General features: G+C 25.5%; 1 protein-coding gene across 4 annotated transcripts in view; it reads right to left on the bottom strand.

Moving 5' to 3' along the window:
• Positions 1-27,970, bottom strand: part of LOC112595938 (venom dipeptidyl peptidase 4) — a 216,854-nt gene that overhangs the window by 46,905 nt on the left and 141,979 nt on the right. The window contains exons 1-2 of one of the 4 annotated variants that reach the window (XM_025341348.1): positions 26,707-27,107; positions 21,058-21,148 (exon numbers count right to left, since the gene is read on the bottom strand). The exons of 2 other annotated variants lie outside the window; for them this stretch is intronic. In XM_025341348.1, the coding sequence (XP_025197133.1) occupies positions 21,058-21,129 (72 nt within the window). In that variant the 5' untranslated portion in view covers positions 21,130-21,148; positions 26,707-27,107. Of the gene's footprint in view, positions 1-21,057; positions 21,149-26,706; positions 27,108-27,970 lie in introns of those variants that run through there. One more of the 4 variants, XM_025341350.1, reaches the window with a different exon arrangement.

Raw genomic sequence — 27,970 nt, 5'->3', positions numbered from 1 at the left:
GTAAGCACATAAAGAAATATAGTTTATTCTTCAGAGTTTCATAGAAAAAAATCAAGCGCAGTTTCAAAATGTTCAGTAGAAAGATCTAGCAACTAATTTTAAAATAATACGTTGAAAGAACACGAATTAGCTCAATTTTTTAATTTTTTAGAACGTATTTTTTTTTTTCAAAAACATTCAATGAAATATATTTGATGGTAACAATCAAGCTCTCAAACCTAATTTTAATTTAAACAGTTCTATTGTTTTGAAAAGGATGCTATATAGAAGTTGTAGATAGCCTTTTATTGAACATTATATTAGGGTACGCATTTTGAGAAAGAATGTTAATTAAAATAAACCCACGGAATAGTATTCTGTCTAAAACAGACTAGTTATTTACTATACCACTACACTAAAATCACAGTTTAGTTGAACCATAAGTCTTAAAACATTATAATGCTATAAAAAGACTATGAATTTAGCATAAACAACGAGTAACAAGGTAAAAATATATATGTATACTAACGTCTGCAAATGATTCATAAATCGTAGATTACCATTTCGTGAAATAGTTATAAAAAGTCAAATTCAATTCTTAAAAAAATAATAATAATTTTATATTATATATAGAGTATAATATATTTAATATAGGCATATGAGTACATATTTTTTTATCAAAATCAATTAAAATTAATTTCAATTATTTCTTGTTTATAAAATTAACATTTTAATTTTTATAATACAAGTATATTTCTTTAGAGATTTTTAATGTTTATTTGACAAATTCACTCTCTAAATTTATATATGTATGTTTCAAGACCTTTTTATTGTGACTAATTTATAAAATAAATGTAATTTATTTAATTCTTACAAAATAATGTAGAAAGCGTTTAATTTATATAATAAGTTGAAAAAATAATATCAGAACTTCTCCATTTTATCGACTAGGTTATATATTTTTTCATTTATAATGTTCTCGCGTGCAAATACTACATTATGACACATTTAGACGCTGTATCTACAACAATAAATTTACAACCACTAATCGCTGAAATAGCATTTTTAATCCCAATAAATGTTATACGTTTTATTTTTCAATACTATGTTTAAAGGTTACAAAAATCATTTATAACGAAATATAAAAACCTGTAAGATAAACGATAGTTTAAAATTATTTCATAAATTTTTCTAATTATTCCCTATTCTAAAAAGAAAAAAAACCTGAGTGCATATAATATTGTGAAAATAAATACAAAATAATTTATACAAATATCTTTAAAATATGAACAGGTATTTTATAAAATGTGTTTTGTTTTTTAAATGTGTAAATATAACTTGAGAAATTTTATTTTTAATATTTAGTGAAAATTTTAGGTTTATTTTTATTTTTTTTTCGAATTTCAAAATTTTAACAAAAATTACTAGATAGGTATATATATTTTATCTGATTCTGCATAAAATTCCCGTTACTTCAATTTATATATTAGTTTCTATCAGTTATAATAAAATTACTTACAGTTATTATTCTACTTTGATGTTTCAAAGTAAAACAAAGGTATAATTTTTCAAAGAAATAAATCTAAAAAGAGAATAATTTTGATTATTGAGGCAAATATTCTCCTCTAAAATGTGTTGTTTTTATACACAAAAAATATCTCTTTATTGTTAAATCTGTGCATTTTCAGCTAACTCAGAATATGATATGGCCAAACCCTATGAAGCGTGAAGTTGTTTGTTATATTTTAAATTCAACATAGGCTAAACTTGAAAAACAAAGAAATAAATTCTGAATGATTTTGATACAATACAAAGTTTAATCATGCAAACTTCTAAAAAAAATACATTTGTGAAAATTATTATCGATTTTTGCGCAATGATTTACTGAGAATTAATTGAGATTTTATAGGTCAAACACACACACGCACACACACACACATACACACGCACACACACACACACACACACGCCCGCGCGCGCGCGCGCACACACAAATACACATATGTATAATATATCAGAGGATTCTTACATTGAACTATAGGAATGACGGAGATGATGTAAGCGTATTTGGCAACTTAGGTCGCTCGTTGCATGTGATGCCTGGAAACAAGGGCGGAGAGTTTGCATAGCGATTGTCCCCTTTAGTCGTTTATATCCGGTTAGGTATAATAATACATTAAAACGGTTAATTGCGTCGTAGCCCGAGAAATTCAATCGTCACCGTCTCCGGGAATTGCATAAATTACGTTTAAAGAAGATATTATACTCGCACGCGCCACAACTACCAACCCCTATCCTACAGTGCTCTAAATTACTTTAGCTCCTGGACACGTGCACCAAACTCCCTCATCGATATTATATATATATATATATATATATATATATATATATATATAATATATACGTAGGAAGGAGTTTACCGCTTCCGGTCAGTGCTTTTCGGCCATTTTGCCGTAGTTTCACATCCGCCGCTTGCATGACAATTGTTATAGGCTACCGGATGTGTCCCAAACCCACCATCTTACTACAATTCTAAATTTATAGGGTACTGCAATTGGCATTTATAAGAGTCTTCACACGGTTTTCGTATCGGTTGCTAATCGTTTTATATATTTATGATTGCTGATGATATTAAATTATTATTTTATATATATAAATGTATAATAGCGTCCGACCGTGATTTCACTGAGCTTAAGATATTTGCTAAAGTCACGCGTCATCGCTTCTGCAATAGCAATAAAATATCTCGATCGATTATTAATACGTGACGAAATCATAATTTTATTGTTTCTGTAAAGAATGCCATACTATAATAGGCATATATTTTTTTATTTTTTTTATCGAACAAACAAGTATATTATTTATGTTTCTCTTCATCCCAGTATCAATGTATTACCTAATTATACGATTTTACCAAAATAGGCAATAAAACTAAATATTAGAGCATTTTTTTTTGATAAATTACACATTTAATTAGATGTATATAAAGCTCTAAACTTTTAAACTAAATCAATTTATTTTTGAAATAAAATAACTTACGATTTAAATAAAAACTACGAAATATTTATTTTAAAACTATGATGTATACAATCAAAATTTAAATAAGCAATTTCATTTTTCTTACAATATTATTATAAATATATATTTTTTTCACATAGGCATAAACTACTTTTACATTATTAAAAAACCAATTTGACTAAATTAACGAAAACAATGGCTATAATTGCATTTTTATTCATTTAAATACAAAATTATTTCATGAAATGTCGTGTTAAACTTATTTAAGCTGCTAAACCAACATTCAATAAAGTTTTTGGTATTTCATATTTATAAAAGATAAAATTTGTGTATAAATAATAATGTTCGTGATAAAAAATGTTGAATAAAAATTACCCAAAAAATTAACAAAATGTATTAAGATTTATATTTTATTTTATAACGGCCAAAAATAGTTACATATTTAAACTGACACAATTATTAAAATTATATATAGTCAAAGTTATATATTATCAATAATGTGTTTAAGAATAACTACTAAATTCAGCGATTGTTTTGTGTTAAAAAAAATAACCAAGTTTAAGACCATCCGAGACACATCATGTTAATGGATTAGAATCAGAAATAAAACAATACTCACTGATGTAAGTATAATGTATCGTTCCTGAATATTATTGCGAATTTCCGATATTTGTCGATTGCGAAGTCATAAAAAATGTATAGCGATGAACGATTAAAAATTTATATTATAGCATTGGATGGCGAAATTGGGGAAATCTAATTAGTCTAGGTTTTAATAACACCGTAATAATATTTTAAACGCGCAAAACACACCAGTCATAAATATTGGTTGCTATAAAAATATTATATCATAACGCGTGGATCGAAACTCGTTAACAGGCATTGCGTAATAACTTTGAGTGAATTACAATTTATGAGCACTATTCTCTCATAAAATTAATATATTCAACCAAGTAATCATTCTGATATAATTTCCCTACTATAAAAAAAATTATGAAAGTATTTTTACGGCGTATAGTAATGTTTTAAGTATTTTAGAATTATTTTATTTTATTTTATTACAATAATTTATCCGTTATGAATAATAATACAAATGCAAACCATTATTTGTTGATTTCTCATTTATGTATTATAAATATACCATAAAAAATACCAATTATTAAATTAATATCTTATTTATATTATATATATATTTATATTGATTAATAGTAATACGTATATCAGTATTTTAATAACGAAAAACTAGCTTCCTTATTTTCTCTTCGCTTTTAAACTACAGAAAAAAAATTGCATTAAAAATTGTTAATACATGTTATATTTAATCAGCTGTGTAAATAATAATAATCTAAATTTTACTTCGCACACGAAAAAATGCAAACACATAAAAATATATTAAATATATTTAATATTGAATACCTTCTCTAAAAATACATTCTCAAAACCGACAAGATATAATATGAATAAAAAAAAAATAATACATTTCTTATTTTATTAATAAATTACCAAGTAAATTAAGATTTATACAACGATTATAAATAATTTATAATAGAACAGTACATACTAATACAGGAATATTCCAAATAATTATATACTATAGGTCAGAGAAAACCTAACTATTATACAATATAAATCAATAATACATACATACTTTCATACATAAATAAATATCAACATATATAATTGCTTTAGATAACATAAAAAGCACTCTGAATAATATTATCAATCACTATTCAAAACGAAAGTTGTATGAACCAACTATGCAATTTTTATTTAAAATAATATTAAATTATAATAATTTATCCCATGAAGTATTTTGAAAATTAAAATTGAATATTAAAAATACATTCACACTGAAATGTTCAGTTAAATATATTTGTGAAAATGCTTCTAAAAAAATATAATTTAAATATTTGCTTATAATTTTGTTATTAGTATATTATAATAATGCACTTTAAATCATTATAATGATCAAAATATAGTTTTAATTTTAATTGAGTTTACTATACAATTCTCCAATAAACAACATTCGATTGTGCTTTTATATACGAGATTTCATAATGTAACATAAAAATTTATCTAATAACTTTTAGATAAGTAGGAACTGTAATATTTTATTCCAATAAATTAAACGCAGCAAATAAATAATATGAATAAATTTTATATTTACAAAATACTAAGGAATATTATATTTATATTTTTAGGATGAATACATATAGAATGATAACAAAATCACGTTTTGTTACAAGAATAAGACAAATTCGTGTTTCTTATAGAAACTAAACGTTCTCATAAAATACCGAAATATATTATGTTTATGTAGAAAATACATTTAAGACACATAATGTAAAGGTCAGTAGATATTTAGCAGGAAGATATAAAATAATAAACTCGTACACATGTAATCTTACACACAACTGCTATCTTGGTAAAAATAACCAGTCAAATAACTTTGTAAAAAATATGAATATGCATACCTTGTATTCAAAAACATTAAACAATACTACACAATAAACCAAAAATATATAATATATTCATTATGTATCCATAAATTTTAATTTAATTTTTTGACGTTAGATTATGTATAGGTAAAATAATAATCATTTCATTATTTATAAAATAGTACCTGATAATATAAAAATACATTTATAAAATTTCTTGCCTTATTTCTTTTCTTTTGAATATATATTTTTTCTTTTTTTTAAACAATGTTTCTTATAGTGAGCAATAAAGTATAATTTTTACTTGTTCATTAAAACATAAAATTGTATTACATTCTAGTTTTGTTTTAACCAATAAATATAATTCAAATATATACATACAATCAATTTATCTTAAATAAATTTATTTAATCTTATAAAAATTATAAAATAGATATACAGAAATTAAAATAGATCACGTTGATCTTCCAAACTCTTTAGTATACGTAATAATTGTACATTTATAACTCTTGTGTATATCAAAAAGAGATCAAGTAATAAATTACTAGATATTATTCCACCCCTCCAAAAAAAGTATTTTCGAATACATTTTGTTTTTTTTATTTTATTTTTAAATCGCGTAATTAAAATCCTTGACACTGAAACTATTTAAAACGCCATACACAATAAAAAACCCAAATAGTATTGTTTGATTCGTCGTAGGACCTCTTATACAGCAGTTACGAACAAGCACCACCTGAAAGGGATAAAATTTGGTCTCAAATAAAATATCGTGGTGTTCTGGCAGAGGTTCAAACGTTTTTCATCTAGACAGGATATCCGAATAGTGAATTTCATCGGAAAAAAAATAACAAAGGTACAACCTTTGATGCGTCGAGTTTGCATGTAACGCATAATGACACTATCATTTGTCACGGAAGTCGTATCGTACGACGAGTTCGGCATGATAATGGATGTCCCGGATATTAAAGTAAAAACAAAAAAAATCATTATATTCGATTTAGAGCCAAAAACATTCATTATGCATTTATCTTTTTTTTTTTATTATTATTATTATTACACGTTAAATTAAAAATGTTAATATGTAAAATTTGTAAAATTCGTCAATATATTTCAGTTATATACAAAATATTTTATATTATGAATAATATATAATTTAAATAAATTAAAAACTCCTAAATCATATTATAATGCATACAATAATTATCATTACATCATATAGATTATATTATGTTATGAATTTATATCATTACTGTGTGGTATATTTAGTATTTTAGTTTTTATTATATTATTTATAGTATGATGTATGTATATAGAGTAGTTGTTATCTTTTAACTATGAAAAATAGTGTTTTTAATATTTTATAGGAAAAAAAATATACCGATAAACTATTACATAAGCTTGTGAATTATACCATCGAGATAAGTACGTATACATTAAAATTCCACACAATTTTGAAATTATAAAATTATTACACTATTTCGAAGGCTCTTATAATCAAACCATACTACCGTATAACAAAAAATAGTGGAAATCCACTTATAATGTGTCAGTTCACGCAAGGAAATCTCAAAACCAAGTGTGTGTTATATATCAAGCCAAATAGCAATAAATAATTTTGAAGTAGTAGGTACTTTGAAAATATGACAAATAAGAAAATATGAAACTGAAAATATCTTTACAATTTGATTTTTTGTCAAGACAACTGAAAACTATGCATTGATTGTTTTTTGTTAATCAATGACGCAATTAATTTATAAGTGTTTAATATTGGTATGATTTGATACTATCATTAAGTAATTTGTTTCTTAAAACATATTATGTCAATTTGGTTTTATTTTAAATATTTGACAACCATGAAATGTATGACAATTATAAGAAGAATAACTTTTATTATTAAAAGTTAAATCTTGAAAAATTGTAATTAAATTATAAAAACAACATTCATGATATTGATGAAATAATATTACAAATAGTAGGTATAGGCAATTTTTTATATGTTCGACAACAATGGTGCGAAATTGCCTAAGTATTTCCCCGTTATATATAATTTGTATATTATTTTATTATACTAAAAACTAAAATACGACATTTAGAGTAATAAAAATTAAGATGTTATACTAAAGTATTTATTTATTTAATTTTTAAAAATAAGAAATATTCATACTTAACATTTTTAAAATTTACATCTACTAACCAATTATTCTTATGAGACATTTTTATATTATATACCTATTTTGTGTCTAAAAACAATATTATAAACTGAAATATACTGGAAACCATTTTTTGTTTATTGATAAACTAGTATTAATCCCAAATTTATAAAAATTTTAGTACATTTATATCCTGTATTTTATAAAAACAAAATAATACTAGTTTTTTACACCGAAAATATGTAACCCATCCAGATTTTATACTTCAAAAATTGAAAATATTAATGATTAATAAAAATGTCAATTGCCTAATAATATATTTTTAAATTAAAAATAAATAGTATTATAAATGGAATAATATTTATACTATTTTTAACACATTTTGGTGATACAAATAAATTTAAAAAAATATTAAAATATTTTTGACTAACATCGCGTCAACATGAAATTGTATGAGGAACAAAATAAATACGTGAATTTCAATTCATGTTTTATCAGCAATGGATGATATTATATAATAAGTTCTTTGATATTATTTTTAAGATATCGTATGTTTCTGTAATATTATACACCCAATATTTTGTTTGAATAGTAATTTTTCATCATCATTCATTTTTTTTTCTTTTTTAATTGGACCACATTGCAATATGGGTACTAAAATATAAACCAAAAAGTAATATTAAATTAAATTATTCTTCTTGGTTTTAATAAAAAAAACAATTAATGAGTTATGCCTTTTCAAATTATTTCCTAAATTTATTTAAAAAATAATCGAATTTAATTTTTTAAATAACAAATTTATTTGAATAAAATTTACGTTCAAGCAATGTAAATTATCTAGCAAATATTAATTAAACTATGATTGCAAGATATAAAATCTATACACATAGTTTTTATTATAAAACTATGCAATAATATATTGTACAATGTTTTTTATAATTTTTATCAAGAAAAAAAAATAATAAATTATAGCCAAATTAATTTTAAAAGTCTAAAGTAAGAAAACGCTTCAAAAAAAAAAAAAAAACTGAAATAAAATGTATAGTATCAATTGAGATAATTGTTATTACTTGTAATTAATACATTTATTAGTCTGTTTAAATGGTGTATTCAAATAATTAATAAAAATGTATTATTATATTAATAATTTCTGTCCATTGATTAAACTAACGAATATACTTTATTTAACTGAACGTATTAGATCCATGCCCTTACATACACAAAAGCATCAAACATTATGCCATACAATAGAGGAAATATTTATATTCTATAGTGACATAAGTTGGCATATAAAATATTATCACACTTTGATAATATAATTGTACGTAATTTGTATTGGGTATTGACAATAAGGTATGCTTTATTTTATCATGCGAGAGACAAAACAAAAATAAATATAATCAATTTGAATTCAAACCTCCTAAATTACATGATATATTATTTAAATATATTTATTTCTTTTTATAATTTTAGCATTAGACAATTATAATTATCCTAAAAAATGTATACCTCATGAAATTTTGTTATGCTACTATTTTTCTTAATCTAATTTTTATGTTATTATAACTTATTATCAACTTACTTTTAAGAAATTACATTTTAGAAATCGAAATCCGCAAAAAATATAGTGTTTTAAAATACAAAATTTAAAATGTATGACACCTTGTATAATAATATAAAATAAAGTTTTGCGGTTGTCACCATCATCAAATGTTGATTTTTACATAGGCAAAGAATAATCAAATAAATAGGGGTTATCTATTTAAGGTCTTCACAATTTGTATGATACAAATTAAATTAACTTTTAGATGGATTTAAATTATTTCTAGGCTGAGAGGAGGAGGTAAAAGTAATTCGAGTTTCACATTTCTACATACGACAAAAAACATTTAAAACTTTCATTTTTTTTTTTTTTTTTTTTTTTTTATGGGAAGGTAGGGAATAGATTTGGATCTTTGACACTGGACGTACCAATTTGATTATTATATAATCATTTCCGTTATAAATGTTATTAATGCACGTTAAATATAAATTACTGACGGAAATCGGCAGTCTAGTGTTCACTAAATTGCGAATGTAATAAAACCGGAAGTTCTTATTTTTAGGGTTGCTCTCTAGTGATGGTGTATTGACAAACTCACTCAATAAATAATATACAACCACATTTCGTTTACTACGTGTTTTCATTCAGATTTTTACATTTATCTATATACATATAGAAAAATATACATCACGTGAACAAATAAACAATATACAAACATACTGTTGCAATTGTCATCGTTAGATCTCTCGAGTACCTACCATCGAATACGATTATTTAGTATTGAATATTTTATCAAACAATACTCATTGTTTAAAATATATTAACTTTTTGAAAATATTTTTTTTTTTTGCATATTTTCTAGTCAAAATAAAATAAAATAAATATTTTTATGGTTATAATTTTAATTTTTCTAATTTTTTGAATAACAAACTATATTTTTAAAATCGTTTTCTAAAGTAGAATACCTTTCAGAATATTTTGATACATATAAATCAAAATGTGGATTGATATTTTAGGAGTTATAGGTATTTTAGTATTTAAGTTTTGGTAAGCAGATAAATAGATCATCATTTATCAGGATATTTTTATACCACTTCATACCACTAACCATCAAAACTTAAAATTTTATAAGCTACTTTTCTTGACTTAGATTTATATTTATCAAAATACTTAAAAAAATGTTCTGCTTCTGTATATAATTTTAAAAATAAACATTCAAAAATGTAAAAATATGTCTTGACAGTAATTTTTTTTTTTTTTTAAACATCGTTTTATTTTGATCAAATTAATAAGTAGAAAAAAAAAAGTTATTTAAGATAAGTTGATAGATTTTGAAATAACAAATGTTGTTTAATAAAAGAATCACGATGTATACTATTATTATTATTATGTAGGTACCTATATACTCTATATACTACAAAGGATCTGTTTCATCTGTCAGAGTGTATAACGACGACATTCGTCTTCAGGCTACTCTAATAATAATAGTATTATTATCATTATTATATTGACGTACGGGTTTTACAACAACGACCAATGCAGAGGGAGAGCTATAAATTATTATCTGGAATCGCAGATGCAAACCTATGTTGTATATATATATATAAGGTGGGTCACATATTTCCCTATTTTTCTATAAGGTTAAGTAACATGGGAAAACTGTGGTTTATTCAATATAAATGGTTCATTTTTACGCTTTAAAGTCGTCGAATAAATGCCAATTACTCCGGAAAAACTATATAAAATCCGGTTACTATCATTAAAACTTGCACTTTGATAAGATAGGTCTTAATCGTCGCAAATAAAAAATAAAATGTTCTATCTTCCTTCCCATTAAATTACAAGTTTATTTGTTTTTTAAAACGTATTAAATATTATACATCAAATAACTCTAACACGTAAAATATGTATTATATGAAATTAATTACAATTGTGACGTGACTGTTATTTTACAAGTAAATTGTAACTAATAAGCAATATTTAAAACATGATTTAATTAACAGGTTATTTTTATTTTATATAACAACACAATTAATCTAAGGCAGTTTAAAAACAAAGTAAAGCTCATACTTATATAATACAATTATTTTAAAATATTATTTTTATAATTATTTAAAAATAATAGAATTTGTAAATAAAAAACATATTGTATCTCTCGTAGTGCCAAAATTACAATAAACTATACCATAGATTATAAATTAGTATTTATAAAAAGCCTCTTATGAAATTCCAAAATATTCTGGGGTCATTAATAGTTATGTTGATTCAAATAAATACAGGATAAATCAAAATATAAAAATAAAATTAATGAAAATCTCATTTAATTTATCATGTAAAATAATAATTTATTTATAAAATAAAAATGTTGTCTGTTGGCCAAAAAAAGTTCGTCTACGAACCGCATGTGAACCATTCAATGACCCCGGAATTTTACATTACGGTGCATTTCTATGATAAGAAATTATTTCGATTAAAACAATTTAAAACTGATCTATATACACCTTAACTATTACTATAGGTAAAATGTATTGATTTTTTCGCCGTCACTGGGTAAAATACAGTTAATCGCCGTACACGGTTGACATTTAATCATAACTACCGTTTGTCTTTGAAACTACGCATACACCCGAACACCACTCAGCGCCATTTATTGTTTTAAAGAGAAATTACTCGAAAGCGAAAGTCATGTGCTCAAAATGTGACGTGAACTAAACGCGGTACCGTATTTACACCATGCGTCATCGGGCCGTCGAAAGTATTTTTCCCGCACTCGTAAACTTTCTCGGTTGGCATTTAATATGCACGAAGAACTGTGCACGATCTATAGTTTCCACTGAACTGACGACAACTATGTTTGAAACTCCCGAAGAAATAAACAAAAAATAAATAACGCGCCGACAGTCGAACAACACTTTGGCGTCTCGTATTTTATTGTGCGACACGTCTGCTGCAGTATTTGTTAAACGCGAGAAACGAGAATAATATAATAATATCCAACAAACATTTCGGAACGTTATTAGCGTGTACCACGGCACTGTGTAGGTCGAACGGAAAGTTTGAAAGTTACGAGTGCGGCGGGTGTGCTCTAATATTATTATATAAGTCAACAAAAGGCTGAATGATGATAATAATACGTATGTGTGATGTGCAAAACGCCCATATCATTATGCACGATACGCAAACTGACTATAGTTGTATTATTAACACTATTATTATACACAACCAGAATATGATGTACTTAATTATATAATAGGTGTGTCCCGCGATGGTCAAAAATATTATTGAAGTTAATCGCAGGCGCCATGTTGTTGCCGTTTTAATACTTAACTAATATTATTATTATTATTATTAGCTTAAATAAAGGCTTATAATATTTTATAATTAATAAAAAAAAAAAAAAAAAAAACGATTGAAATTTGTAAACGTAATTATAACGGAAAACGATAAATATAAATATAATATATGATATATAATATATAATTATATAACACAAAACAAAACATAACGATTAACAAAATGTATGATATATCATCGAACAAAACATTTAACGCGAAACGTTATATATATAGTATGTTATTAAAAAAAAAAAAAAAAAAATTAATTTTCAATTATTAATTATAAATTATAAAATATATTAGAAATTTTAATTCTGAATAACGATAAACTTAAAATTCGTATTAGGGTTTAACTGTAAATATTTTTTTTTTTTTTTTTCAAATGTAATCCCCGACTTAAATCTCTAATTTAGTTTTAAGCACCACGTCAACGCTTTGACGACTAAAGTCTCAATTCTTTATAAATACTTTTGACGTCTCAATGTAGCTCTCGACTTATAATTTCTATTATGCATTGAATACCTAAAATCTCAACGCTTTTATGTATTATCTTATTCATCATATTATTTATATTTTTGTTTTTATTAATTATGATTTGATGACAGTGAAATACATAAAAGAATATAATTCGCAACATTAAATTTTCTTGAATTACAACATATTATGCTATAGATATTATATTGAAGTTTTTACATTTTTAGGGAAAAAAGGTATTAGAAATAATTTTCCGATATTAATTTTGACGTATTTATGGTTACTGTCATGTCGCATATTGTAAGGAGTGTGAACAATCAGTGAGGACATGTCGATCAGCATGCTTTAGTCCAACAACGGATCTATTTTTCCCAACAGACCATAACCCACAATACTAAGATACTTTGTAAAATTTCATCTACAATGTTCGATATATAATTATATTCTTATTGATAGATGAAATTGTGAGACATAAATTAATTTTTTCAACCAATTGTATTTAACTACTTAATAAATAGCATTTATATTATAGTTTATAGCACAAAACGACAAACTCTTATAGGTTTCACAGAATCATTTAATACGTGTAACTTTTAAAAACTACCTTGATGTATCGTGTCAAAACGTAATAAAATCTAATTAAATGAATATGTTGTTATGTTATTTTAAAACGGTTAAGCATTTTATTTTTATTTTTGAATACATTTATTTTGTATTTATGTATATATAATAAAAATATAATTATAAATGAATAAATATATACATTTAAATGTATCTTATTTTTTATTATTTTATTTGCTTTAGATTTCAGTGCATATTAATACTTTGAATCATAATACAAAATTGTATTGAATTATATTATTAGGCATGTTGAAAAATACTTAGGTATGCAAAAACAATAATATTATAAATTTATAATAAAAATATTTTTCTTGAATAGATGAAGAATTAATAGCTATAGTATTTTAAAATAAATTATTATTATAATCAAATTTATAAAATTAAAAAAAAAAAAAAAATAGACATAAAAATGTTTTTTGCTAAAAATATAAGTGTATTTAATTATTTTTATTCATAACTGTATACATAAAACAAAAACCGTTAAAATGTAATTAACTTATGCATAGTACACAACTTCACATTGATGGAATTTAATATAGCGCTTAATTTATTTCTGAAATAAAATATAATTTAATTGAAATCGCTTTACGTTGTATAATGATAACGCATAATATATTACTCCGTATTTGTGGTTTAAAGTCACGCCGCTAAAGATATTTGAAACTACTGTATAATTTTATGGAAACGCCTGCGATTTTTTTAGGTAAAAAATTGTTCAATAGTATATTGTAGTTGGTTATTACAAATAAATGTAATCAATTACATGAATAGTTTTCGAGAAAATTCGATGTTGTGATTCATAAAAAAACTATTCACATTAGGTATACCTCTAAATGTATCATATATCCGACTGTGATTGGAGTCAATACTATGAATTGTGCATTAATCTAGTCAAGATAATATAGAGGAAGACACGCCACAAATACACATAAAATATTTTTATTTCAGTTTTTGATGAAATAAAACATTTTTCGTGTTTGAAATATTTCTATTAGACCAAACCTAAACCGATAGTAGTAATAGTACCTGAGTCTATAACTATTTACGATCATTAGTTTCATTCGTTGTAATAGAACAATGAGAAAAATATTCGTTGAAATTAAAAATTTACTGTTCTCTAAAGTTATTTTCTCACAAGTGCCTTCAACCGACTGTACTGACTGTGTCATTGTGTACGTGTGATGAGGTGTATACATGATTTTAAAAATGTAATAACGATATTTATAAACGAGAGATTATAATTTTTGACAGTGAAGCGATTCATAATATGAAGTACATAATACTGGATGAGACATTTTCGAACATGTCAAAATGTAAACAGGACTGCAAGCCGATTGGCACCATATGATATTATACACGACCTATATCGTGTATGTATTATGCTATTTAATATATTATGCATAGTACACGTGCGTGATGTCATGTATGTATTAAATTATACGATATATGTGGGTAGTATACCTACACGATTATACGGAATATGAGTATGTATACATTTTTTTGTTCATCGTATAACCGAACCATCAGTGTATTTTGCACGCATATAGGGTGTTTGTTTTATCGTTAGTTACCTCATAGGAATAATTATACTCGCTAATTTATCAAATTAAAAATATTTTTTATTATTAAATATTAAACTTAAACTTAACGTGTTTTTCATCTATTCAATCGTGCATAATGTTTGAAACGTTGACAATATATTTTACATTATAATTATCATAACGATGCATACGATTATTGTGTATGGGTCCAGTCCGTAGAAGATAAACTAAAAATAACATAGTGTACTATTGTTATAATGAAAATCCATTACGAACATTAAAAAAACATTTTAAAATGCCTTTGTAATAGAAATAAGTAGGTATATTAGAAAAAAAACTTGTAAATCATCATAGAAGATGTACGCTGACCAACGAAAACAAAGACTACGACGTAATATAGCGATCATCGCATTTTGTATTATAACAATGGTACGTGTATTCTAAACATTCATATATGTATATATTAAACATGTTTGTGGCCTTGTAATATGTAGTATACCCAGGCCACTCTCCTCTCACGCACACACACACACAAACAATTTATCGACAAATTACGATCGGAATGACGCGGGCTTATTGTTAAAGCCGTCGTGGTAGTTTTAGTGAAGTAATAAGTAGTAATAGCAGTAGAATAGTATTAGTCGTCGCCGTCACCGTCGTCGGCTGCGACGGGGCTTAGTTTCCACCACATCCAAAACCGTAATCCGTTGACAATTACGGCTGTGTGCACGGGATAGATCCAGTCACCGCGGAGTGCGGTGGCCGCAGTACCATAAATCGCCAAAATTATTAGGCTAACTGCTGGCGCAAATCGCCGTAAACTCTACCAGCGGCGAGTGTTCGTTATCCTGCGCGCGGACAGCGGATATCTTTGTGGTTTATTACGCACCGTTTCCGCCGCCACAAATAATTCTGGAAAGATTATAATTCGTCGCGGCAGTGGCAATGTTTATGGATGAAGTTATGGTAGGAGGGGTCGTTGATCGTGTGTGAGGGGTAGTTGTAAGTGGCAGGAGAGTCAGTTTTCCACCGAAAAGGATCTGAAGGCGGGTCTCGAATCTGGACTCGTTTCAAAACGTTTACAATAATAAAATTATCTTGTCTATAATAATAATGATACTTTATTCTTGTTATTTTTGTTGTTTAAGTCAACGTTGTTGATTTAATATTCAAAATGCACGACAGCAGATAGTCATCACACGCGTTGTTATACGCGCTCGAAACGCCAAAATTCGATGATGTCTGATGCTTTAGGTGCCTGGACGCGGTGAACATAATTCGTCACACAACATTACGTTTTGCACCAACATTGATGACTTTGCAAGCTCCTGACAGCAACTTTTTCAAAAGTTTGATAAATGATATTGTAATAATAATAATATGGATTATTTTCTTTGCTGCAAATGTAAACAAAATTTTTTACATGTTTTAAATGTCACGTATATTTAAATTAAACGTTGGTAGATTTTTTTTTCAAATAATAAAGAGAAAGTTTTTATTTTCAATATTATATTATTAGATAGATTTAATATAGATTTTATTATTTGATTTTAAATTAAATGCGAATGTAAGTGGGTACGTTTGAGTCGTCTCTATACGTACTGATGACGATCGATGACATTTGAATATTTTAACGAAGTTCTAGAAATGGGTTTTACTTGCATTAACATTTCTGTGGCAATTGCAAATTACATTACGTACGGTTTTCGCAGTTTAAAACTTTATTATTATCATATTATTATTCGCCATAACTACCGAAACGAGTCCATGAGAAATAAAGTACTCCCGGAAGACTGAAGCTACCCAGAAATTTCTCTGTCAGATTAAATATTGTGCAAATAAATAAAACGTATGGGTTTGCAAGGTTAAACCCTTTTGAAATGGCAACACACTCTAGAGATTTGAGAAACGCATTTGGGCCTATAAAAATAAATGCATTTAAAATAACAGTCACAAAATGAAAAAAATACAAAAACCTTTGGTTTTTTTTTTCAAGTCTGTAGTCCTTTCCGTGATATTATATGAATACAAATTTATAATAATTTATTGCATTCATTAATAATATATATGAGAATATATTTTAGTTAGTTGATAATCAAAAATATTAAATAAGCTATTTTTCATACTTGGTATTTGATATACTGAATATTAATTGCATTGATATTTCGATATATTTTTCAAGTTTATAAAATAAACAATTTATTCACGCATAATGGATATAGATATTGTATTCGACAAAATTATTGATTCTATACACATTTACTTTAAATACTTCTACTGAAGTATAACGTTTGTATAAAGATATAATTACCTGCATAAATACGTATTTTGTTTTAACATGGTGAATGACTATTGATTAAGTGAAAAATATTTTAAATTTTAATATAATATTATATAGGTAGAACTGAAATTGTACATTACTACCTTCATTAAGTCATTAAAACAAATTCAATTTCAATAAACATGTTTTTGGATATTACCTATATAATAAATATATTTTCCAAAAAATTTCGGTGTTGATCGAAATTGATGAATTGCTTATATTTTCTACTTGCAAATAATTATTAACCAATTAATTTTAACATTATGATGAAATTACGTGACTTTCTACGCTCATCTATCTAATTAGACATTCGTACTAACTACGCCATTATTACAATACAGTAACTACGAATTAAATAGTCTCAACACAAATTATATAGGTAAGCACACAATAGTAATTATGGCATTTCAAAGTATTGTTGTGTTATATTATGAACTCTATTTACCTTACTAACAAATGTAGCGTTAACTTTAGGTATATACACTTTAAAGCCATAAATAATAATATAATATGAGTACATGTTTGTTGTATACATATTATAATATTTTATAAAGAATACCCAGTTTTACACTCATAGCTAAGTACTCATATTAAGAACTTGGTCAGCAATATTATGAATAGATTAAATTTAATATGATTCAAATATTAACCATTATAATTTGTATAGGCATTGGCTAAAATAATTACAATTAACAAATTTATAAAATAATTTTTATTTAATTAACTTAGCTACATTTTATTCAAATATTTAATTTAGATAATAAATTAATTATGGTCTAAAAAAGAGTTTCATTGTGAAATGTTAAATTTTGATTCCAAATTTTTTCATCAAAATAACTATCAATTTACCATAATATATGCTAAACAATATTGATTTTGGTTCAATTTAATTATTTAAACATTAAATTTTAATCAAATACATGAAACAGGACTGAAATATTTTATTTGAGTTATCTATATTTATATTTGTCCATATTTCTTACCATATTTTGGTGTTTTCGTTGGTATTTTAGTTCTTGTCTATTAGAGCCTAAGCAAGAAAATTGGATGGAATTTCAAATCGTATACATTTATCATAGCATGATCATTAATGAAAATTGTTCAACCATATTAATTGTATATTTATTATAATGAGATATTTTTTATTATTCATTTATCTTATCTTAAATTACGGAATATTATAAAACTTAAACATTATAATTATTTTTTTTTTTACATTTATAACCATCAATTTATAACTTTTAATTTAGTTACCAAACAAAAATTTGAGTTTTACTGATGTATAAATTATCTATTATACACGTAACATAATATTGATAAATAAAACTCAATTTTTAATAAAAGTAATTATTGTATACATATTACATATAGATATTTTACACAACAACCTTCCACATGTACCATAACATTTCATAACAAACAAGGAGAAAAATATTGTTAGTTAATTATAATTTCCGTATTGTTGAAGGAAAATGGAAACAAAGCGAATACTACTTCATTTAAACAAGACTCATATTTAAACACATAAAAGCTATATAATTAAATTTTGATCAGGTAATTTTCAACTGTCTTTGAAACACTGTAATTAATTAAATTTTGAGTTTGTGAAGTGAGCACACTTCTGATATACTCTAACAGTTGTCGTTTCAGCAATAAATTGTTTTCTCTTCTTCAAAAACCGTTTATTATATATAAACCATTTATACTTAAAATAATTCTTCGTTGTCTTTTTTTTATGATTACTAAAAAGAAACATTGATGAATATTTGTTATTTATATTTTTCTTTTTTTAACAACACATTTAAAATAATTATTTTTATAACATTCAACATTTTTTTATTATTAACATGCAACATATAAATATGTTTATACTTTAAATTTAATGCAAGGACTTAAAATAAACTTTAATAAGTGCACTGAAAAAGGTGATTAGTTTGCATAAATTGTCTTCTCTTAAATATTTATTTGTTATATTTAAACTAGTCATACATAGAATTTACTGCATACACAATACTTCAAAAAAATAAATGTACTTATAAGTACAACAGTTTGTATGCATGTAATACATATAATAGTTTTCCATGCATTTTCAGTTTATTTTTATGTAATAATTAATATATTCAAATTGTGTTTTTTTTTTTTATTTATCAGTAGATAAAAAGACTTAAATGTTTTATACAATTTAAACAGTGATCTGTATTTTAATGGCGATACAAACTTTTTTTTTCAAATGAAGAATACCAATTATTTTGCTGTAAATAATTATGCAATTTATATTTTTAAATATTTTGATGTACATAAATAAATACAATTTGTACTAGATTGTAGATTCTGAATTATTAAACTGTATGTATCTAATATATATATATAATATTTTAATGTTAATAAGTTAAATATATTTGAGCTGTTATTATTTAAAAGTTATATTTATGAATAAAAAATAAATATAGATAATTATTTTTATTTTTTACTTTTGACCTCCTCTCTCTCACAGGTATCGGTTAGATCAAATTTACTACCAGAATTTACTATCAATAATGAATAATACAGTTGTTAAATAAAGACTGCTTCAAAATCTGATACTAAAAAAACACGATAGAAAAAACATTTAAAAGATGTTAGACTTACTGCAATAGTCTTTAGATTTTCTAGAGTCTAGATCAATCAAATAATCCATAAATCAGAACGTATTTAAGTCCCTAAACTAATGAATTCTAAAAATTAACCAAATTATTAAAGGTATAATAGGAGGTTAGCATGCTGGGTATATCATAATATATACATATATATATATATATATATATATGTGTGTGTGTAAAAATAAATAATTTAATTAAAATACATCCTAGGCATTATATAATGAAATGAACAATTAAAATTTCCAAATGTATATTCATTAGTTAATACTAAGTATAATATAACAATATAAAATATTATTAGTATGATTTCATTAGATATAATGTTTAATTTTAGTATTAAAAAGTAATTTAAAAACATATTAAGAATTGTGGAACTAGAATAAGTAATAACTTTTTTTTCACAAAAAATAATTTATTGGTATTACAGATTTTTTTTTTATAGTTATTTGTATTTAAATTGCAATTGAAATTAAATTTACTTTAACAAATACAAATTTGGCATAGAATATATTTTTCGATTTATTATGGTTTATACATCAATAATATAAAACCATTTTATAAAAGTAATTAATCAACAAAATATTATTTTTTTTTCTACATTGATGAATATTAAATGCTTTCATGAATTTGAGTGGGGTGAAATGCGTAGAAAGAAAAGGTAAGAAAAGCATCAGAAAACTATTATATTTAAAAATGAAATATAATAAAATTTCAATGAAAATTATTAAATATATAACTATATTATTTTAAGATAATCGAAAAAAATGAAAACATACATTTGCATGTATAACAACATTTTTATTTATTTATATAAAAATCTGACATAAATTACTTATTGATCCAATAGATGCTTATAAATGTATGTTTACACAGTGCCTTATTATTTAGCATATTTTTATAAATTTAATCCAACTTAATCTTATTTTAGACATTACCTAGTATACCACTATACGTAATATATTAAGTAATAATTTTATTAAACAACACTCTTACCTCTTTTTCTGCGATAGAAACTGATTTCCTAGCTTGTCTTAAAGATGTAAATTTGTGTGACTCCGTCGACATGACGTTATATTTCTGATATCTATTTAAGATTAATATTAATGACATAGAGTATTTTTAGATATTATAGAGAGCACAACTTAAGTAATGGACATTTTAAAAATTTAGATAAACGTTTATTTTTAAAAATATTCCTTTATAATAATTTATCACACATAATTATTTCATACTATCACTGCTTTTTAAATAAATAAAAAATCGAATTTATTTTATTTGTAATCAGATTCTATAGTCAAAGAATAATAATATAAAATTCTCTACATAAATTAAAAAAAAAAAAAAAAAAATAGCATGATAATTTATTATTAATTATTAATTTGACAGCGATTTAAAATTGTTTAGTTAACTTAAATTATACGCATTTTTTTCAATATAATATCCAAATTAAAGTATATTTACTTAAAGTTTTAAATTAGTTTCAAATCTTATTATTTAAATATTAAATTTAAAATTTGTTAATAATTTGGCTTTTGTTTGTTATTTCTACATAATAATTATACATAAAATCATAAAATATCATTTAATTATATCGGATAATTATACAACTCTGGGTTATGGTAGTTATTTTTATAAAAACCAAAAACCGTAGAACATGCTGTTTTCTAATAATAAATATAAGTTAGCTTGTAAAAAAAAGAAAAATAGAATAATAAGCAATTTATTTAAGTGCAACGCCTATTTAGAGGTGTTAGAAACGGGTCAATCGCCCCGGGTGGCTCTCTCTTGGTAGTGGTTTTTTTTTACATTGTCAGCTTATCATTTTAAAATATATAGTTAGTTACATAAAAGCTAGTAAATAATTATTAATTAAAAAAAAAATAAAAATAATTTTAACTTAATAATTAATAATTAACGAGTAAAACAGTTTTATTTTCATTATTCATGGGTTTATTTTAGAAAATTAACATTCATTGAATTGGTTTGCGTCTTTAAAAAAAATGTTCTCCAGAATTATAAATGTTTTGGGTACGTATCTCTTTAGGTGTTTTGTTCTGTAAAGTCTATCGAAAAAACATCGTTTGTAAATAAAATATTATAATTCAGCGTACAAATAACGATGGCGACAATAATAGTACAAATCAAACGAACAGTGTTCATTTAGATCTTGTATTTTAAATACAACGATTATGAAATAAAACCGAAACAATAATTAAATTCGTTGTGGGCACACCTTACGTGTGATCTACACCCAGTGGCATCCAGTTAAATACATATCACGGTCGTTGCTGTAGTAAATAATTATTTTAGTAAGCATTTACTGAACAAACCTAGCCCTACCAAAACCAATCAGGGATTTCACTTGTAGGTATTTAATCTGCTTATATAACGTTTCCCTTTTAATCCTGCACGTGAATTATAATGTTATGTGTCGGAAAAGTGAATACTACAGAAATGTTAGCCTTAACTTCGGCGCCATAATTCAAAATCTTCTCTGAAACGGTTTGGCTAGCGTACGAACGGCTTTCACGACATAAGCATATGCATAGGTAACCCTCTTCCACGTTGGGGTTTATCGCGAAAACGAGCAGCGGTACTGGTTTAACCCCCCGGGCTCGGGAGCCAAGCCGGACGTCTGGGTGATTAATGGACGTGCACAGTTGCAGTAGTAAAAGGTACCTACATATAATTTACTACATGCACCGTGGTGGAAACAAAAGACAACAATCACAAAAGAGACACTTTTATTTAAGTAAAAATACACGTGGGACTCTGAAAGCGGCGGTGACGAAATGCCGCGAGAGGTTTTATAGCGACGCACCAATAAAACTATGGCCATACACACACACATACACATACACACGCACACGTAAATTTGAGTACGCGCGTATCGTCGTCACCGTCGCCGCTTTTCTTTCCTTTCTATACTCTCTCTTTCTATTTATTTTTCTCTTTCTACAACACAAAGTCAATGTTGACCTTTTGGACCCCCGGGAAAACTGCGTATGTACTGCATTAGAAAAACCACGTTATGTCTTTCGACGTTTATGATAGACCATACGTCATATGTATGTATGTATGTATGTGTATGGTTGTAGGTATAGATATTATATAGTCAGGGCTTCTCGCTATAGAACGATTACGGTGTTCACTTCATCCAAAAATGGTAATAGTGTCCAAAAATACTAGTGTGTTTTCTATAGGTTCCAGTAATTGTCGTGACATTATATTATTATTATAAGGTTCACTAAAATAAAAAAATATAACACATCGTTAAAACGTGAAGGGACTTATTTTATAACTTTTGTTGCGGTACCCATGTGCCATTCGTACGAAATGACTAAACGCGACCAGACTCGATAATATTGTCACTATTATTATTATTGTGTTCATTGCTCGTTCCCAATACTGCGTTCTTACTTAAAAACATAAAATCCGTAAACAGAGGTAAACTTTAGCAGTTGCAATATAATAATAATATTATAGTTCATGTAGAAACGGACAGTAATAATATGTGTCTATGTAAAATAGCATGATGTTTCGCCGCAAAGTAAAATCGTATTAGGTATATAACACATTATGTACGTGTTTTAATCGATTTCCGAGTAATATATAATAACATTATATCCCCGCCTCCCATAAAACTGTATCCATGCGGAAAGTTCCAAAATGCGCTCTCCACCGCGGACGGACGCAGCAATCTATCATTGCTCTCCCAAACTGTCAAAACTTTTAAAGATGTGTTAAAATTAAAAATAACTGGGTATATTTAACAAAAATGTTGCAATTATATGAAAAGCATAATACGAAATACGTTGTGAAATTATATCATGGAATATTATTAGTCACCAGCAGTAAATATTACTAAAAAAATAATTTTTGCCGATTCCCTCTTTTCGTATTCTTGTGCATCATGTTTCACAGTTAATTAATAACAATAATAATTTAATTATTATGTTAACTTATATTTAGTCAATATAAATTTAACTTACGGTAAGTCATCACGGAGACTCAATTCGCTGAAAAATGTATTTGTGTACACGTTCTCCAACTAACACACCCATTTACTACGTATAGTATACTTTATTTTTTATTTTAATAAAACAAATTAACATCTAGAATGTTTTATTGAAAAAACATACTTTAAATAATATTAAAATTATAATTTTACAGATAAATATTATTAACTATGAATTATCTAGTCATTATTTATATTTACTTCTATAAAATAATATATTGAATACATTTTGTAAAAAAAACTATAAACAAAAGCTATACTAAAATTATGTAATAATACAAATTTATAAATTTTCAACTTCTAAAAAGCCATTAATCTTTATAAAATGAAATAGTCAAGACTCTAAAAGTGTACACATATTCTAAAAAGTGCTGAATATTTAACATTTAAATGTATAAACAAAATAATGTCATATAAACTGGCCTATACAGTACTCTAAATTTGATTTACTACATAGAATATATTATAAAATACTATATATGGTTAAAACCGTTAATGCACTTGAGAACAACTTAAGTAAAAAAAGTTTTCTTATACAGCGACCATTTTTTTTCGTTATTAAAACATAAAGACCATTTTCATGTACCGGTGATGCATACTTGACACATCAAAGAAACTTTATTATATTAACTCTCGTTTACTTGAATAAAAATTACCACAATGAATATTCATGCATGGAATGATTAAAATATTTTTAAAATTTATGACGTGCTGTAAACCTTGTTCGGATAATCCGAAAAAAAAAATAAAAAGTTTGATATGTTGCATTTTAATATATTACGATATTTTTTGTAATTATTATACATTCTACCTAACAAAAAATTTATGGAAATATAATTTTCGTTTAAATTTAATCAAAATATTTAGTATAGGGTTGCTCAGTTTTTTTTTTTTTTTTAGTATGATTATTTTGTGTGACATTTTGTAACTTATTTAGACATTTTGAGATATTTCTTAGTTAAAATAATTTATTATCTTGTAAAGTTATGTAAATGTTCATTTTAATGTTTATAAGCATACTATTAAACAACTTTTGGAAAGTCTGATGAGGTTAGGTTAAGTAAATGTAAAATCGAAGCGTACTAAATTAAGTTCCAAAAGAAATTATATCCTTTTTACCGTTTCTACGTCTTTATGCATGTTTAAAAGTAATGCACTTAACACACCTATTAAAACTTTAAATTATGCATTTTAATTAAGAAAATTAATGTAACAAATAAAAAAAAACCTTTATCATTATTGATTTAAAATATTGCTTCTAAATATTTCATTGAGGTATTATTTTGCTTATTTATAAAGTGTATTCTACTTTCAAGAATATCATTTAGTATTATTGATTATAATCAACGTTCTATTCATTATACGCGCATTGAAACACTAAAATAAAACATTTCTTAGAATTATGTTCTGTAATCTGTAGGTTATGTTATTTAATTTGATCTACATTCAAGGAAAAATGTAATGCATTTATGGTGTTTTAGTTTATTTTCGCTTGTTTACATAATAATTAATAATAAATAGACTCTATTTTAACTATTATTCATTAAAAAATAACAATAATTTATTATAAAGTATGAAGAATTTTAAATAATACATTGTTAATTATTTGTTTGAACACACGAAAGATATGATGCTTACTTAATTTTCATTAATTCCAAGTATAATCATTGATACGATTACATTTTTTTTTTTTTTTTAGATTTGTATAGAGAAAATTACGTTTAATTATTCTTTTCGTAATTTTATACTTAATTCAAAATTTATATCGATTTAATATAAAACTCAAATTAATCATTTATGAAGATATATGGAGTTTAAATGCAAGCTTTTAATCTAAACTAGAATCCAAGAATTATGCTAATATTATATTATAGACATTTTATTGAAAAACGGTTTTCCTAAAAATGTTATATCATTATTGGATTTTCACTATTTTGTTTATTTAAATAAATTAATAATTATTTTATTTTTATAAAAAAATAATTTGGTTCAGTTATTTAAAAACATCTCATATTGTTAATGAATTATTCGCAACAGTTTTATTTTTATACGAAAATGACATAATAATTATAATATCAAAAGAATTTTTTACAATTTAAATTACGGAAATAGTACTTTAAAAACACATTATACCACATTGTTGTGATATTTTTGATTATCTATGTACTATAATGCTTAACAGCTTGCCGAAATTTTTATGTTCCGGGTTTTAAATTAAATTACATTATTAAAGGGCCAAAAATTAAAAAGCATCAAATGTAACCCAAACTTAGTGGTCTAGTTCGGTACACAATTTACAAAACCATTGACATACGATATTTATTATAATGAAATTGTCAAAATATACAAGCCAATTTTTTTTTTTTTATTCTTCAGTATGTCACTTTAGTTGTGCTCGAGATTAAACATGTCAATCAACAAAAAAAAAAAAATAAAAAAAATAAAAATTCGGTTAATAAATTAACCATCTCGGTAAGGTATTTATTTTCTTACAAATACATTACAACGAAAAAAAAAAAAATAATAATAATCAACGAATAAAAATTACGCTAATATTTAATGTGTACTTTAATTAATATATTAAAAATACTTCGATATTTTAATTATATATATAGTACTCTTACGTCTTGCAGAAACCGGTCGTCCATATTAAAACAACGCCAAGACGGAAAGTTTCGGCGTGTGACAGATGTGGCGGTGGTGCTGCTGTCGACGATAGTGGTGATGTACGACTGCAGATCCGACGATGGCCATTGCCTTTTCGACAACAGTCAATAAGTATGATATTATGGTGGTCGTGTTATTTAAAATATACTGTTGCGAAACCTCTTCGGGTTATCGTCACGTCGGATAGAGATCTTTTTTTTTTATTTTTATTCGCGTATCGTTCCAATTGAAAAAAATAAATGTTTTCGTTTTTACAATTTTTTTTAATGTCACAATATTGTTAAACTATTACGCTTACGATTGAAACTACGAAGACGAACGCGTGCCTGTTGGGCTAACGGCGACGACACGCTTCTGAACGGGCCGATACGCGAGTCATCCGTCGCCGGCCGCCGCCGCTGAGCCGGACGGAAGACGCCCGGCGCGACGTTACCGCGGGAAACGCGAAAATGCCCGACAGTGGTCGACACCAGCCGAACAGCCGAACAACACACCCCGGATTTTTCCGGCTCCCAGTAAAATATACCTTTTCTCTCTTTTTTTTTTTTTTACCCATTTCATTACAGTTCACTCTAACGCCGACACGCGCGCGCGCGCACACACGCGCTACGCACATTTCTCTTTTGTGCTCGATATCCCAAAAGAAAATACAATAAATATATATATATAACATGCACTAGTTCTATCGTGGGTATTCATGTGTATGTGCCGCTGACACCCAAAATACATCTCGATCATCGACACTCAAGACGAGACAGTATAATTATATTACCTTGCGGCAATCGATGGCCTCGGGTACAACAATAACATCGCAAGTTGGTCTAACCGTCTCCGTATCGTATAATTAGATATATGAACACGAAATAGCTGTCCTTTTAAAACATAAAATGTGGTATGTGCAATGTGCGGTGTACCGAACAATTATTTAGAATGTAGGTATAAAACGCAAGCTTATCATCTAACAAGGCGTTGCCAGTGACAATTTAAAATTTAAATGATGTCATGTCATTTCATTTACTCTGGCTTAAAATCTGCGGTTAAATGTGACCTACACACATTTTGCAAAGACACTTGAATGGTTTAGAAAAAATATAAAATAAAGATTTAAAATTAACAATTTTATTTCCCGTAACCAATAGAAACCCAGAGCAATCAAAAAAAAAAAAAAAAAAAATGAATTTTCCATGAACCAAAAATTCCCGTTATGAGATAGTTTTTTAA

This window comes from Melanaphis sacchari, unplaced genomic scaffold (genome assembly GCF_002803265.2).
Source record: "Melanaphis sacchari strain LSU unplaced genomic scaffold, SCAv2.0 Contig2_pilon_pilon, whole genome shotgun sequence".
In the NCBI taxonomy this organism is placed as follows: domain Eukaryota; kingdom Metazoa; phylum Arthropoda; class Insecta; order Hemiptera; family Aphididae; genus Melanaphis; species Melanaphis sacchari.
This window is presented reverse-complemented; position numbering and strand designations above follow the sequence as displayed.